This window comes from Moschus berezovskii, chromosome 2, assembly GCF_049115385.1.
Source record: "Moschus berezovskii isolate FMDL1 chromosome 2, NW_MosBer_1.0, whole genome shotgun sequence".
Taxonomy (NCBI): domain Eukaryota; kingdom Metazoa; phylum Chordata; class Mammalia; order Artiodactyla; family Moschidae; genus Moschus; species Moschus berezovskii.
This window is the reverse complement of record NC_142461.1, coordinates 115,442,398-115,458,290: the sequence shown is the minus strand read 5'-3', so window position 1 is coordinate 115,458,290 and position 15,893 is coordinate 115,442,398. Positions and strand designations below refer to the sequence as shown.

The 15,893-nt window shown below is 40.0% G+C and overlaps 1 protein-coding gene across 5 annotated transcripts in view; it reads right to left on the bottom strand.

Moving 5' to 3' along the window:
• Positions 1–15,893, bottom strand: part of RAPGEF4 (Rap guanine nucleotide exchange factor 4) — a 330,927-nt gene that overhangs the window by 41,521 nt on the left and 273,513 nt on the right. For all 5 annotated transcript variants that reach the window (XM_088830124.1, XM_088830113.1, XM_088830121.1 and 2 more), the window contains one exon: positions 15,506–15,584. In XM_088830124.1, the coding sequence (XP_088686250.1) occupies positions 15,506–15,584 (79 nt within the window). The remainder of the gene's footprint in view (positions 1–15,505; positions 15,585–15,893) is intronic.

Sequence of the window (15,893 nt, the reverse complement as noted above, 5' to 3'; positions counted from 1 at the left end):
CTACTTGGACTTGTGTGTTGATAAGGATTCTTGTTGCACCTAGCTTTGGCTCTCATCATATTCCTTGCCTGCCCTTTGCACTGCCTTCACCTCTATGGGTGGTAACGCGTCCTGCTGTTGGGCCTAACCAGCTCTCTTTGGCGCCCACAATCCTGGACACATCTCTATAATCCCTCATTATATGCATTTCAGTTAAACCCTTACAAGTGGGTATCTGGTCCTTCTGGAACTGTGACTGATATAAAAAGTACACAGGAAGGAAATGAGGCTGAAGATAGATAAACTCACTGAGGGTTAAGATGAGGAAACCTTCCTGCTATATCCGTCTTCTGGTGAGGGACTCAGACATACTTTTTATGCATCCTTTCTTCTCCTGTTTCAGTTCAGTTCAGTTGCTCAGTCGTGTCCGACTCTGCGACCCCATGAATCACAGCACGCCAGGCCTCCCTGTCCATCACCAACTCCCGGAGTTCACTCAAACTCATGTCCACCAAGTCAGTGATGCCATCCAGCCATCTCATTCTCGGTCGTCCCCTTCTCCTCCTGCCCCCAATCCCTCCCAGCATCAGAGTCTTTTCCAGTGAGTCAACTCTTCACATGAGGTGGCCAAAGTATTGGAGTTTCAGCTTTAGCATCAGTCCTTCCAATGAACACCCAGGACTGATCTCCTTTAGAATGGACTGGTTGGATCTCCTTGCAGTCCAAGGGACTCTCGAGTCTTCTCCAACACCACAGTTCAAAAGCATCAAATCTTCGGTGATCAACTATCTTTACAGTCCAACTCTCACATCCATACATGACCACTAGAAAAACCATAGCCTTGACTAGACGGACCTTTGTTGGCAAAGTAACATCTCTGCTTTTTAATATGCTATCTAGGTTGGTCATAACTTTCCTTCCAAGGAGTAAGCGTCTTTTAATTTCATGGCTGCAGTCAGCATCCGCAGTGATTTTGGAGCCCCAAAAAATAAAGTCTGACACTGTTTCCACTGTTTCTTCATCTATTTCCCATGAAGTGATGGGACCAGATGCCATGATCTTTGTTTTCTGAATGTTGAGCTTCAAGCCAAACTTTTCACTCTCCTCTTTCACTTTCATCAAGAGGCTTTTTAGTTCCTCTTCACTTTCTGCCGTAAGGGTGGTGTCATCTGCATATCTGAGGTTATGGATATATCTCCCAGCAATCTTGATTCCAGCTTGTGCTTCTTCCAGCCCAGCGTTCCTCATGATGTACTCTGCATATAAGTTAAACAAGCAGGGTGACAATATACAGCTTTGACGTACTCCTTTTCCTATTTGGAACCAGTCTGTTGTTCCATGTCCAGTTCTAACTGTTGCTTCCTGACCTGCATACAGGTTTCTCAAGAGGCAGGTCAAGTGGTCTGGGATTCCCATCTCTTTCAGAATTTTCCACAGTTTATTGTGATCCACACAGTCAAAGGCTTTGGCATAGTCAATGAAGCAGAAATAGATGTTTTTCTGGAACTCTCCTGCTTTTTCCATGATCCAGCAGATGTTGGCAATTTGATCTCTGGTGCCTCTGCCTTTTCTAAAACCTGCTTGAACATCTGGAAGTTCACGGTTCACATATTGCTGAAGCCTGGCTTGGAGAATTTTGAGCATGACTTTACTAGCGTGTGAGATGAGTGCAATTGTGCGGTAGTTTGAGCATTCTTTGGCATTGCCTTTCTTTGGGATTGGAATGAAGACTGACCTTTTCCAGTCCTGTGGCCACTGCTGAGTGTTCCAAATTTGCTGGCATATTGAGTGCAACACTTTCACAGCATCATCTTTTAGGATTTGAAATAGCTCAATTGGAATTCCATCACCTCCACTAGCTTTGTTCGTAGTGATGCTTTCTAAGGCCCACTTGACTTCACATTCCAAGATATCTGGCTCTAGGTGAGTGATCACACCATTGTGATTATCTTTATCGTGAAGATCTTTTTTGTACAGTTCTTCTGTGTATTCTTGCCACCTCTTCTTAATATCTTCTGCTTCTGTTAGGTCCATACCATTTCTGTCCTTGATTGAGCCCATCTTTGCATGAAATGTTCCCTTCGTATCTCTAATTTTCTTGAAGAGATCTCTAGTCTTTCCTATTCTGTTGTTTTCCTCTATTTCTTTGCATTGATCGCTGAGGAAGGAGGAAGGCTTTCTTATCTCTCCTTGCTATTTTTTGGAACTCTGCATTCAGATGCTTATATCTTTCCTTTTCTCCTTTGCTTTTTGCTTCTCTTCTTTTCAGGGCTATTTGTAAGGCCTCCCCAGACAGCCATTTTGCTTTTTTGCATTTCTTTCCATGGGGATGGTCTTGATCCCTGTCTCCTGTATGTACAATGTCACGAACCTCCATCCATAGTTCATCAGGCACTCTATCTATCAGATCTAGTCCCTTAAATCTATTTCTCACTTCTACAGTAATTTAATTCACATTGGCTTTTCATGGATTAATGGCTAGTCATCCTAACTATAAACTCTTTGAGGCTAGGTTAATACATTACTCTTCGTATATTCTGAACCATGCCTAGCACACTGATGCTTACATGGAAATTTTACCCATTAATACAACAGATACTTGGTAGAGTGTCTACTCTGTGTGTCTGGGGAAGGTCCTTGCTCTCAGTTTACATTCTTCTGTGGATTACAGTAGGGAGAACAGAATAAGCGATCAGGAAAGATTGTAGATTAGACATACCATTCCCTTTTCAGTGATTTATAGTAGTTCATATTATAGATAATTCATTCATAAACCAATTTCCTCTTTTTAACTGGCACTTGCACACAGAGTACCCCAGTTAAGCCCTACTTTATAGTCTTGCGATGAAAGACATTGTTCTTTTTCTACAAGTTAGCAAACTGACAGTTAAGGAGGGTAAACGACCAAGATTACATTGTGAGTTTTAAATCCAAGACTCCTAATTCCAACTAGTTTAGTCCCCATTACACAATATCCTCGTGCCTCATACCTGGCTACAAGACTGAGCATGTCCTAGCTTACAAGCATGACTTAAAAGACACTGTAGAAAACTGTCCTGTGGCAGTGCTATACTCGGGAGCTAAACCAGTCAAGGGCCTTTTCTAAAGGGACTATAAATAATCATCAAGGTAAATGACAGAATCTTAAAGCAAAGGTTTACTGCATGTAAATGGGTTGCAAAATGGCTTTCATAAATTGAGCATGGGATTCATAAAAAAAGAAAATTGCTCAACCTGTATTGCTACAATTCTCTTTGAGCTTACAATAAAACAGGGAAGAAAGATCACTTTATGTGAAAATTATTTCTTTTCTGATTAACCCTTTGATCTCTTGCTTGTAGGCACACATAACTCAGTTTTTCTTTCCAAAGAATTGTAATGCTGGCCATTACATTTTAAGACTTTTAGAGTACCGTGCAGTATAGTCAGGCACGTGGTTGCTACCAAATGGGTAATTCTCGGCTGACTGAAAACCATGTATTCGTTCATCTACAAGTCAGTAAGAGAGAGCCTCTTTTCTACCTGTATGAGGCTGAAATGTTTGAAATATCAAAATGATAGCAAGATGATATAATTATAACTTTCTAGGTTACCTTGACTTGGACTCAAGGAAGCAACACAAACACTTGTGTATTGGATCCAGAAACATCAGCTGCACACCTGTGGCTAACCTAGAGGGATTTACTGTGGAATGACTAAATTGTCATTTTCTCTGTGGGTCAGGCAAAGATTCTTCTTGTCTTCTCTCTTGCTGGGGAAATCTGTCTTTTGTCTACAGTAAAAGAAGACACAACTGGAAGGATTAACACGTTTAACACTTCAAATGTGTGTAGAGCATTATAGTTTATAAGAAATATGTTCAATGTGCTTACATGATCATGTAATGCTCTCCACAAACCTGAAGGGTAAATACTTGCAGATGAGGAGACTGAGGGTCAGAGAGGACTTCTGCTCAAGGTTGTTCAGTGAGTAAATGGCAGGGCTTACAAATCCAGACAGGGCTCTTTCCATTATTGCCACCCCCATGGCCCAAACAGTGGCTATAGTGACTACACACTAGTGCTCGGGTTCATGAAATTATTAGGAGTAATTGCATCTCGGAAGCAAAAATCCTAATAGAAGAGATTTCTCCTTCTCTCCCTTTTCCCCCCTCTTCCTTCCTTTTTGTTGAAGTTCCTAGCTTTCTAGAGATGACTCAGCTGGTCCAATCCTGAAACCAAGGGCTGACTGCCTGCCACTCTTCACGTATACTCCATACCCTCCTAGAGCTAGAATTGACTGAATCCAGTGGGATCAGGAAAAGGCTTTCCCTTTTTTCTTGCTAAAGTTACATATGTTAGCTTCTGGAAATAAACAAAAGGAAGCACTGATTTGTTTCACAAAATCTTACCTTTCCTCTTTTGGGTATTTATTTACTAAGATGGAATTGGAGTTAATAGCACTTTTACAGCTGAATCCAGGTATGTGCTCAAGGATTCAGCCCCTCCACAGACAACATACCATTCTATTCATCAACAGTCTGCTGAACCAGATTCTCAGGGGACACAGACAGGACTTTACACGTAATTGATTAGATGGTTACAGGTGAGGTCCTGGGGCTTCTGTTTATCCCCATAACAATCTATCCAGGTGTTTAGAACATTTATGTGATTTTTAGATTTTATTTAACTCCTATAAAAAACAAGTGGAGAGAGCAAAAACTATATTCCCTTCAGATAGTAATCAAAGAATAAAGAACATCTCACCAGGCCCCTTGTCTCAATATGATGTCAAAAATGCACCCTAACAAGAGTAACATTTCAAATATAGTATGTTCATAAATTCACATACATCAGAAAGGCTGCAGAAACCATTACTTTTTGTGGCTAAAGCTAAAGCTGGCTAAATGTGTTAACCATTTGATGGAGAAAGTCCAATGTGGAATAAAAATCTGAGTCTTCTCCAGCACAAATAACAGTTTAAAAGGATTATTAATGCATACCACACACATTTTTAACATATGAAGGACACTATTGAAAATACATACTTAGCTAATGCCTATTTCAAGAGTAGATTAGTAAAGAATATAAAATACATGATAATCTAATGATTTATCATCAAGAAATACATGCATAGAATAAGAATAAGGTCATGACTCATAATATCATGACAGCTGGGTTCTGGTAATAAGCAATACGGCTACTCGAATTCATGGGGAAAAGAGTCACAGAAAGATAATATGGTTCTGGTATCTGATTCTCGTACCTCATAAAGTGCTAGGTTAAAGTCTGTAAGAGATTCTGGAATTATTCCCTGAATTGTTACTTTCAACAAAAATAAGAAAATGCCAGAATAGTCAAAGTGGTCAAATGCATCACTCATATACTAAGGTGATTTCAGACGATTCAGAGTCATAGAATCTGAGTTGTAAAAGTCCTTTGATTTTTGTCTCCTTCAACGCCACCATTTTAGAGGCAGAGAAACATGTAGAGTGAGGTGAAGTGGTTTTTCTGAAACTTATCAATGGAATTCTTAGAACTAGAACTCAGTTCTCTTACCTCCCTTCCCATACTCTGCTGACTTCTCTATGTAACTGTGTGTCTAATATTATTCTTTCTTTATCCAAACATACACTATGCAGCAGAATTAGGTGACTTAGCATTTTGCTGGATAATGGAAAAATCCAACTGAGATATAGAACCTATCCCCCAAAGCCCTCAAAGAAGACAAAGCACATACAGAAGATCAAGATTTAATGGTTGCAGTCTTCGCGATCTGAGAGCCAGAAGTCAGGATCCCTAGGGTCTGAACTAGACCCTCTCTGCTATAGTTTTAACCACTTCTCTTGTCCAATGCCTGTTGCTTTAGAAAGTAGTGTTAAAATTACGGATGATTCAGATCCTAACTTGAGGTTTCTCATGGTAATGAGACTTTTCACTTCTAAGAGCATTAAATCAGAATCTTTCAGCAACATGGATGGTCCTACAGATTATTATATTAAGTGAAGTAAGTCAGACAGAGAAAGACAAATATATCACTTACATGTGGATCTTAAAAAAAAAAAGATACAAATGATTTACATACAAAACTGAAACAGACCCACAGACATAGCAAACAATCTTATGGTTACCAAAGGGGACAGAGGAATGGGGAGAGATAAATTAGGAGTTTGGGATTAATATGTGTGTGTGTGTTTTGGTTGCTGAGTTGTGTCCGACTCTTTGTGACCCCATGGACTGTAGTTCACCAGGCTCCTCTGTCCATGGAATTCTCCAGGCAAGAATACTGGAGTGGGTTTGCCATTCCTTCTCCAGGGACCTTCCTGACCCTGGAATCAAACCTGGGTCTCCCACATTGCAGACAGATTCTTTACCATCTGAACCACCAGGGAAGCCCAACATGTGTGTGTGTGTGTGTGTGTATAAAATAAATGAGACCTACTGTGTAGCACAGGGAAGTATATTCAACATCTATTAATAACCTATAATGGAAAAGTATCTGAAAAAGAATATACATATAAAACATGCTGTGCTTAGTCACTTTAGTCGTGTCTGACTCTTTGCGATCCTATGGACTGTAGCCCATCAGGCTCCTCTGCCCATGGAGTTCTGCCATGCCGCATTGAAGCCGTATTCTTTACCACCTGAGCCACCAGGGAAGCCCAAGAATAATGGAGCGGGTAGCCTATCCCTTCTCCAGGGGATCTTCCTGACCCAGGAATTGAGTAGCAGTCTCTTGCACTGCAGGCAGATTCATTACCAGCTGAACTACCAGGGAAGCCTATATATATATCACTTTGCTCTACACTTGAAACTAAAACAATATTTAAATTAACTATACTTCAAAAAGAAAAAAATGAAAACAAATACAAAAAACGGAATTCTTAAGAGCAGGAACCATATCTTAAACTCATTGTGAATCTCTGCATTTCCTAATAAAGGACTGGGCACATGAAACATAGAAAGCCTCAAATGTTTACCTTAAACTATTCAATGACACTGTTTGGAGTGCTACATATAACAGTATTTTCTTTATACTTCTCCCCCCGCCAACCCCAATACACAGCTCCTTAAAGTGAAAGTTGTTCAGTTGTGTCTGATTCTTTGTGACCCCATGGACTATACAGTCTATGGAATTCTCCAGGCCAGAATACTGGAATGGGTGGCCTTTCCCTTCTCCAGGGGATCTTCCCAACCCAGGGACTGAACCCAGGTCTCCCGCATTGCAGGAAGATTCTTTACCAGCTGAGCTACAATGGCTAGGTAGCCTATACCCTTCTCCAGGGGATCTTCCTGATGCAGGAATTGAACCGAGGTCTCTTGCATTGGAGGCAGATTCTTTACCAACTGAGCTATGAGGGAAGCCCAGGTGAAAGTCACTCAGTTATGTCTGACTTGTTGCGACTCCATGGACTGTACAGTTCATGGAATTCTCCAGGCCAGAATACTGGAGTGGGTAGCCTTTCTCTTCTCCAGGGGATCTTCCCAACCCAGGAATTGAACCCAGGTATCCTGCACTGCAGGCAGATTCTTTACCAGCTGAGCCACAAGGGAAGCTCTTTAAAGGGAAGCTCTTAAAACTATCTAAATTACCTTTAATTCCATTTTGTTGAGATATTAAATACAAATCATAGATATATTCTAAATAACTTCATATTCAATGTCACCAGGTTAAGTCTACAACAAATACCAACTTCTGGTATATTTTTTAAAAAGAATATTTCAGTTGTTGGGTACTTAGTCTACAGGACCACAGGCTTTTAGAATGACTAAGTCTTCATTAAATCAGATCAACTTCTTTGACATCACAAAATCATGGGTGAGGATAAACTGGATCTGTTTTCAATGAGGTATTTGGGCTGGCACTCAGAAGAGGTGAAGGCCACAGAGCCGTTCCACCCCGCCAACAGCAGGTTTAATATTCCATTGAGTCATTTTCCTCATGCCGGCTCTGCTGTTCAAACACTATAATTATTTCATATATTTTTACCTAGTTATTATCTTACTCACCACAGGCACCTGTAATTTTTCTGTATTTTTTTTTTACTGCTCATTTACTTATTCTTAATTCAGCTAATAATGGTTCCATGTATTAAAATTATCATGGGGAAAGTAAGTGCAAGCCTCCTAGGATGTAGAGGAAGCAGATTCATTACAGCCTGCAACAGGGAATAAAATATTATGTATACTTTTTGCAGTAAGTACATGCTAATTATGCAGCTATTTATAAAACACTTATCAACATTCAAACTGATACTCTTCTATGTTGTTGTTTTTTAAAACCCTGCTTTGCATGCAAGATCTCTGCTTGAAGCTGAAAACAAACTTTGGGGGTCATCTGCCCACTGACTCAACAAAGCTTCGCTATACTCTTTACCTTATGCTATGTTCATCTCGTGGTGTACAATCATTTGTTTATAGAGGGGTAATATTTATAAGGGGCTTTAAGGTTTATAATGTACTTTCACACACATAGCCTTATTTGATCTTCACAACAACCTGGTGAGGAGGGTAGGGCAGGCAAAATTACTGCTACTATACAGGCAGGGTTCAGAGAGGTTAAAGATAATTGCAAGTAATATAGCTTACAGGATGTAGGTTTTAAACACGGGTCTCCTGACTTCAGAGCTCTTGTTCTTCCCACTGTATTATGGGCCTCTTTACTACCCAGCTTGCTTTTGAAGCACCTCCCCTCCCCCATCCTGAGCACTAAGTCTGTTCCTTCCTTGATGCAACATGTGCTTGGGAACTCAAGTTCTGGAATTAGACCACCTGGGTTCATCTTGCGGCTTCCCCACTTTTCTATGAAAGCAGTCTCTCCATCAGTAAACTTCTAGGATAGCTGTTGAGGAGGAGATGAGGCAATACTGGTGAACCATGGAGAACATGTCTTGGACATACCAAGTGCTCAGTGAAAGGTTCATCAATATTATTACTGCTCTACCTCTGGAAATAATTCAGAATCTTTAAATGGATGGTTCTGGAATTCTTCACAAGACCTGGCACTCCTGGGTTGATCTCTGCCATTAACACAGCTGCTCCTCTGTTTGTGTGTACCTATTAACTTGGAGCTCACAGAAGCTCTTCCAACTTCTTATTTTCTTGCCCAGATTTTTTTTTCTCACTGATTTTCAGAATCCTCTGTTTTCAGAAGTCTTTAGTTCTTGGCTATTTTTAGTTTTAGTCAGGGGCTTGTACTCACAGCAGAGAGGTTAGGACTTGGTCTAACGCGACACGTTGCTTAGATTCAAATACTGTCCCAACCCTTGTTTCTGTTGTTGTTCGGTCGCCCAGTCGTCTCCTACTCTTTGCAACCCCGTGGACTGCAGCACGCCAGGCCTCCCTGTCCCTCACCATCTCCTGGAGTTTGCCCAAGTTCATGTTCATTGCATTGGTGATGCCGTCCAGCCCTCGCACCCTCTGACAGCCTCTTCTCCTTCTGCCCTCGATCTTTCCCGGCATCAGGGACTTTCCCATTGAGTCATCTGTTCACATCAGATGACCAAGATACTGGAGTTTCAACTTCAGCATCAGTCCTTCCAGTGAGTATTCAGGGTTGACTTCCCTTAAGGTTGACTCATTTGATCTCCTTGCTGTCTTAAGGGACTTTCAGGAGTCTTCTCCAGCACCGCAGTTCGAAGGCATAAATTCTTTACTGTTCTGCCTTCTTTATGGTCCAGCTTTCAAAATCATATGCGACCACTGGGAAGACCATAGCCTTGACTATATGAACCTTTGTGGGCAGAGTGTCTCTGCCTTTCAACACACTGTCTAGATTTGTCATCGCTTTCCTGCCAAGAAGCAATTGTCTTCTGATTTCATGGCTGCAGTCACCATTTGAAGTGATTTTGGAGCCTGAGAAGAAGAAATCTATCACTGCTTCCACCTTATCCTTCTATTTGCCATGCAGTAATAGGGCTGGATGCCATGATCTTAATTTGTTTTTTTTTTAATATCTAGTCTTAAGCCAGCTCTTTCACTCTCCTCCTTCACCCTCATCAAGAGGCTCTTTAGTTCCTCTTCACTTTCTGTCATTAGAGTGGTGTCATCCACATATCTGAGGTTGCTGATGCTTCTCCTGCCCATCTTGATTCCAGCTTATACCTCATCCAGCCTGGCATTTCTCATGATGTGCTCAGCATACACATTAAACTAACAGGGTAACAGCAGAGAGCCCTGTTGTGCTTCTTTCCTGACCATGAACCAATCAGTTGTTCCACACAGGGTTCTAACTGTTGCTTCTTGACCCACATACAGGTTCCTCAGGAGACAGGTAAGATAGTCAGGTATTCCCATCTCTCTGAGAGTTCTGCACAGTTTGTCATATCTACAACCCTTACTAGTAGGTAACTTGGAGCACATTATTTATCTACTCAGTCACATTTCCTTAATGCAAACAGAGTACATGTCTCCCAGTGTTAATATGAGGCTAAGATACATATAAAATAGTCTGCAGAACATCTGATAATACAGTCATTTTCTTTGAAAGAGGATACTATGTTCATAGCACCATCAAACTAAGGCTTCTTATTTGAAATAAACTCTCAAATTGCATATCTGCATGAGTAAATTGCTCTCATAGTGACACATAGATCAAACATTTTTTAGAAACCAAGTAAGGACTAAAATGATAAAATTTGGCTTCAACAGAATGTAAGCTGACAGTCTTCCTTAGAAATGCAAAGATTATTCCTAAAAAACATGGCTTTAAAAATTTGATGCCCTTTTGTAAATCTTGATTTACAAATTTTGGTTAGTGTTCCTCTTAGAGAATTCAAGTCAGCTTATAAAGAGAACACCCCCAGATCATATTCACAAAGAAATAAGAGATGGATACCCTGCCTTTTCAATAAGGAAACCTATTGTATTTACTCTGTATAAGGCAGTTTTAGCTAAAACTTAGTGTTTGGTAAGTATTTGTGGAATTATCTGAACAAAATGATGGAGTTTTATTTGCATATATTGATTTCAAAAGATCTACAGCATATACTGGTAGGTGAAAGAAAACATATTTTTAAAAAGCATGTATAACATGATCTCACATACATAAAATTATACATGTATATAATTTCTGAAAGATTTTTCATAATTCAACAGTGAGATACAAGGTGAATTTTGTTCTCTTTTTCTGTAAATTGAATTTTTCACAGTGAGAATGTTCTATTTTTAACGATGACCAAGCCATTTATATTTAGAGAAATGATATGAAAAAATTAATGGCAGAAAAAATGGCTCTGTTTGTTTAGTAACAAAACATACATAATTATTTAGAGTATGACCCATCCTTATATTTCAAAGCATATATCTAAATGTATAGAAAAAAGACTGAAAGGCTACATATCAAAATGTTAACCATAGTAATACCTCGTAAGGTTATAAGGGGCGGGGGTTAATTTTCTTTTTAAAGACTAACAGAAAATTGAACTGTATTTTAAAATGCAGATTTTAAAAAGATTAAAGAAACTAGAGATGAAAAGTACAGAAATTGAACAAATATAATTTAAGAAACTCATTATAAAGCACTTGTATTCATCAGGCCAAATCATGTCCCAAGCATATCTAATGAATAGAGTCTCTCTCATTAGCACATAAAAGGTCTGAAATATTAATGTTAAACAGAGTTCTACCATCGTCTCCTATGCTAAAAGCAAAATTGGAGGAGATGCACAATGTGGATTAAGGACTGAAACAGACGCCAGTGGCTCAGAGCTCAAGTCTTTTCTGTACTAGTAATTACCTTTCTCTGAGCAAATCATAATTTTTCATTATCCTAGTTTATTGATTTGGAAAAAGAGCAGTGAAAATACTGACTTCTTCATAGGGTTGCTATGAAAAGTCACACATATTAATAAGTACTTTAAAAACACACAGCCAAATCAACGCACTTAATTTAAGTGCTTTAATGGAACGCAGTTAAGTATTTTACTATCCCTAAATCCCATAACAACATAGGTATTAGCCCACTTGTTCAGTTTTACATTCTAGCTCCCTGTCACTTGAAGACATGGTGCTAAACAGTTTATAAGTGTTTTTTTTTTCCTGACTGTTCATCTTCTATTTCTCCACTTTCTCTATTTTTCTTTATAGGTAGTTTCTGAAAAACTATTCAGTGAAGTGCTTTGCCTTCCTTTGACCGAGATGTCACCAGTTACCCAAGCTACTCCCAGGGATATGGGAATGAGGCAAGGGCCCAGGAAGCTCAGCTGGTAAAGAATCCACCTGCAGTGCAGGAGACCCCATTTGATTCCTGGGTCAGGAAGATCCCCTAGAGAAGGGATAGGCTACCCAATACCCAGTATTCTTGGGCTTCCCTGTTAGCTCAGCTGGTAAAGCATCCACCTGCAATGTGTGAGACCCTGGGTTCAATCCCTGGGTTGGGAAGATCCCCCAGAGGAGAGAACAGCTACCCACTTCAGTATTCTTGCCGGGAGAATTCCACAGACTTTAGCCCACCAGATTCCTTTGTCCATGAGGTCGCAAAGAGTCGGACTTGACTGAGCAACTTTCACTTTCACTTTTCTCTAGCAGCTGTTCCTTCATTGCTGTCCCCAAGGTTCCTTTCTAAGGCCTGGGCTCTAAGGATTCCTGCCATTCTCTGAGTTACCCCATCCTTTTGATGAATTCCCTTATTGCGTAAGTCAGTTACAGTCTGTTTATGTTACTTACGATTGAAAAAGAAGCTTATGTAAGGAAGCTATATAACATCTCTCTGGAGCCAAACGGACTAGAAATTGAGTCTTTAGCATGGTAAAAACACACTTACACACACATGACCTTAAAGGATACAGTCCTTTCCATTTGCCTGCCTGTGGCAGGATGCCTTCCTGGCCCCCCAGGCATTACAGGACAGTAACTCTTGTTTTATTCCCAGTATCTAAGGACCAGATTTAAGCTGTTCTATATGGCAGCCACTAGTTACATGTGGCTATTTACATTCAAATTAATCAAAATTAAATAAAATTAACAATATAATTCCTCAGTCATAGAATGCAATTTCAAGGCTAGTGGCTACTGGGATGCACAGATACAGAACATATCCATCACTATAAAAAAAAGTTCTATCAGACACTTTATTTGGTTTCAACAAATTAGGCCCACTTTGATTTTAGCCAACTGAAGCACAAATAAACATGTATCATGCAATAAATTTCCAAGAAATGTTTTGAAACTCTAAAGGATACCCCTGTTTTGGGGTGAAATGTCCTATAGATATCTATTAGGTAAAGGATAAGCTTTTAAAAGAGTAAGTTGTAAAGGAAAAAAGTACCACGCCCTAGGCTTGGAATCCTACCACCTGGATAAATCCTAGTTCTGCCACTTGCCTTCTTTCATTAACAGACAGCTAGTGACTATATCGGAGAAGGCAATGGCAAGCTACTCCAGTACTCTTGCCTAGAAAATCCCATGGATGGAGGAGCCTGGTAGGTTGCAGTCCGTGGGGTCGCTAAGGGTCGGACACGACTGAGCGACTTCACTTTCACTTTTCACTTTCACACATTAGAGAAGGATATGGCAACCCACTCCAGTGTTCTTGCCTGGAGAATCCCAGGGACGGGAGACCCTGGTGGGCTTCTGTCTGTGGGGTCACACAGAGTCAGACACGACTGAAGTGACGCAGCAGCAGCAGCAGCCACTTGCCTTAGACATGTTTGCTTTTGAGGCTCAGAATTCTTACTTTTAAATAAAACTGACACTAACCCAATAAACTCCTATAAGGATAAAGAGATATATTATGGGTCAGTGGTGCCTGGCACGTAAAGAATTGTCTCAAAATAGAACAGTTAAGAGAATCTAAGTTCTCACAGGGCAGGGTGTGAAGGAGGTGGTCTGAGGATACCAAGTAGTGTGGATGGTACCCAAACATCCTGACTCCCTCTATCTCTGAGAAAAGTTAGGATTGGACATCACAGGCCTCCCTTGACTCCACTGTCCACTTTTCCTGCCTTCACCTTCCCTCCACATCATTACCTGCAACCTCCACAAATAGGCATGGTGCAGACTTTCCCTCTAGGATCTTCTACTTTAAACACAGAGATCAATGCTGTGAATGTTCTCAATCAATTCTGAAGAAGACCAAACTAACAAGTGAAGAAATAAACATCTGCAGAAAGACTATAAGCTTAGTATTTGGGGCTCTGAGCCGTCAAGATGATATAACTTGGCTCATTACCTTCTTTCATCCTTCTTTTGGTTTTGTTTGCCTTAAGCTTATCAAGATGCTAACTGTTGGGGGGAAAAAAGTCTACACTCAATGGTGGTTTTCATTTTTCCTTCCAAAAATCTCAAAGGTCGAATAATGGTTACCATGTATGGAGCTAAAAGAACACAGAGAGATCCTGAATGTGTTAATTTTACTTGAGAAAAACTGAATATGAGCCAGAAAGAATATATAATATATTTAAGTCTCATTAAACTGTCATTACTTGGAAAGATAGTTTCCAGGCAAATAAACACCCAAATCTCATTCTTGCAGCATCCTCTGAATAGCATATTCAACTCCAATCTCCTATTCTCACTCATTCTGTTGACTTCAAAGAGAATTATGAACAAGGAAATGAGAATCAGGTAGGGCAATTATAATTCTGAAAAAGGAAAACGTGCCAACATTGATTGGATTGCTTAGGAAAAAAGAAAGTTATTCTCCTTCCATATATTTAGCTGCTCAAAAAGGCCAAAGTGTTTGGGGGCCTACATTTTTGCTGCTTTCAAAATAAAGCAGAATTGGAAAATACACTTTCACATTCCCCCAAAGTTGAGGGTTCCACTCATTAACGATATTCACTTCTTTTATTCAACTTCTGTCTTCTGAATGTTCCCTCTGCCAGACACTGTGCACCAACTGGTCAACTCAAGAGACCACTGAAACGCTGCCCCCAAAATAAGTTCAGGATCAAGTTACCTAGAGTAACCACCATTAGAATTTCAAATTTTGTATCCTTGACATAAGTCAATGGGATAATAATAAAAACAGCCACAAAGGGATAAATATCAATATCTAGAGGGTAGGGTTGTCTAGGATGAATGTGAAAGAAAAGTGGCCCCATGATGATAACTTGTATATATCTCAACAGGTTAGTGGTCTGATTAATACTACAGCTTAGAGGGACACAAACAGATCGTGGTCCATCCTGCCAGGTTTCCTGACAGAAGTACAAAGTCTGTCTCCAAGCTTAGGAAGTGATCCCTAATAATGCTCCCTAATAATATTCTTCGCCATCACCTTCTGTAGTCTACCTCCCAGGTATGTGTATTTCTCATCAGCATCACCTTCCTTAGATAAATTGGCTCATGTTTCTCTACACAGGTAATAAGGAGAAGATCATTAAACATAGCAAATTAAAACCATGCCAAGGAGAGATCAGAAATCTGTGGGGGGTGGGGTGGGTTAGGCAGGGAAACTGCTGATGTTTCAGAGTTTGACAAGGGCAGAAAGCATAATTCTACCTCAGTCATGACTTACCTTGAGAGCATGGGATGAAATAATGGCCTTATACATGGCGGGGGGGGAGTGTCGTCAAGGAAATAGACTTGTCACAACAAAAGGATATTGGGCCACCAGAGCTGGGCAAAGCTGGGTATTTGGCATAAAAACACAGTGCATCATAACAAAGTCATTTAAAACAGAATCTGCAGGGGAGGAAAACAAAGCAGAAAAAGAAATTACATTCTTGTAGAAATGTTGAGGAAAGCAAGAGTATCTATTTATTTGTTCTTGGCCAATGGTTCTTATATGTTGGCTTGGGGTATTGTGGTTTTACTATATGAAGAAGCATGGCATATGAAAATAAAAAGATTAAGAGAGCTTGAGATCAAAACTCAATTTCCTTAGGACAGTGGACAAAAAGAACAGTAAGTTTAAAAAGAGACAGACTTGTAATAATGGCGCTGGCCACCTTAGCTACAATAAATGAAAAAAAATGTATATATAATTTAAAA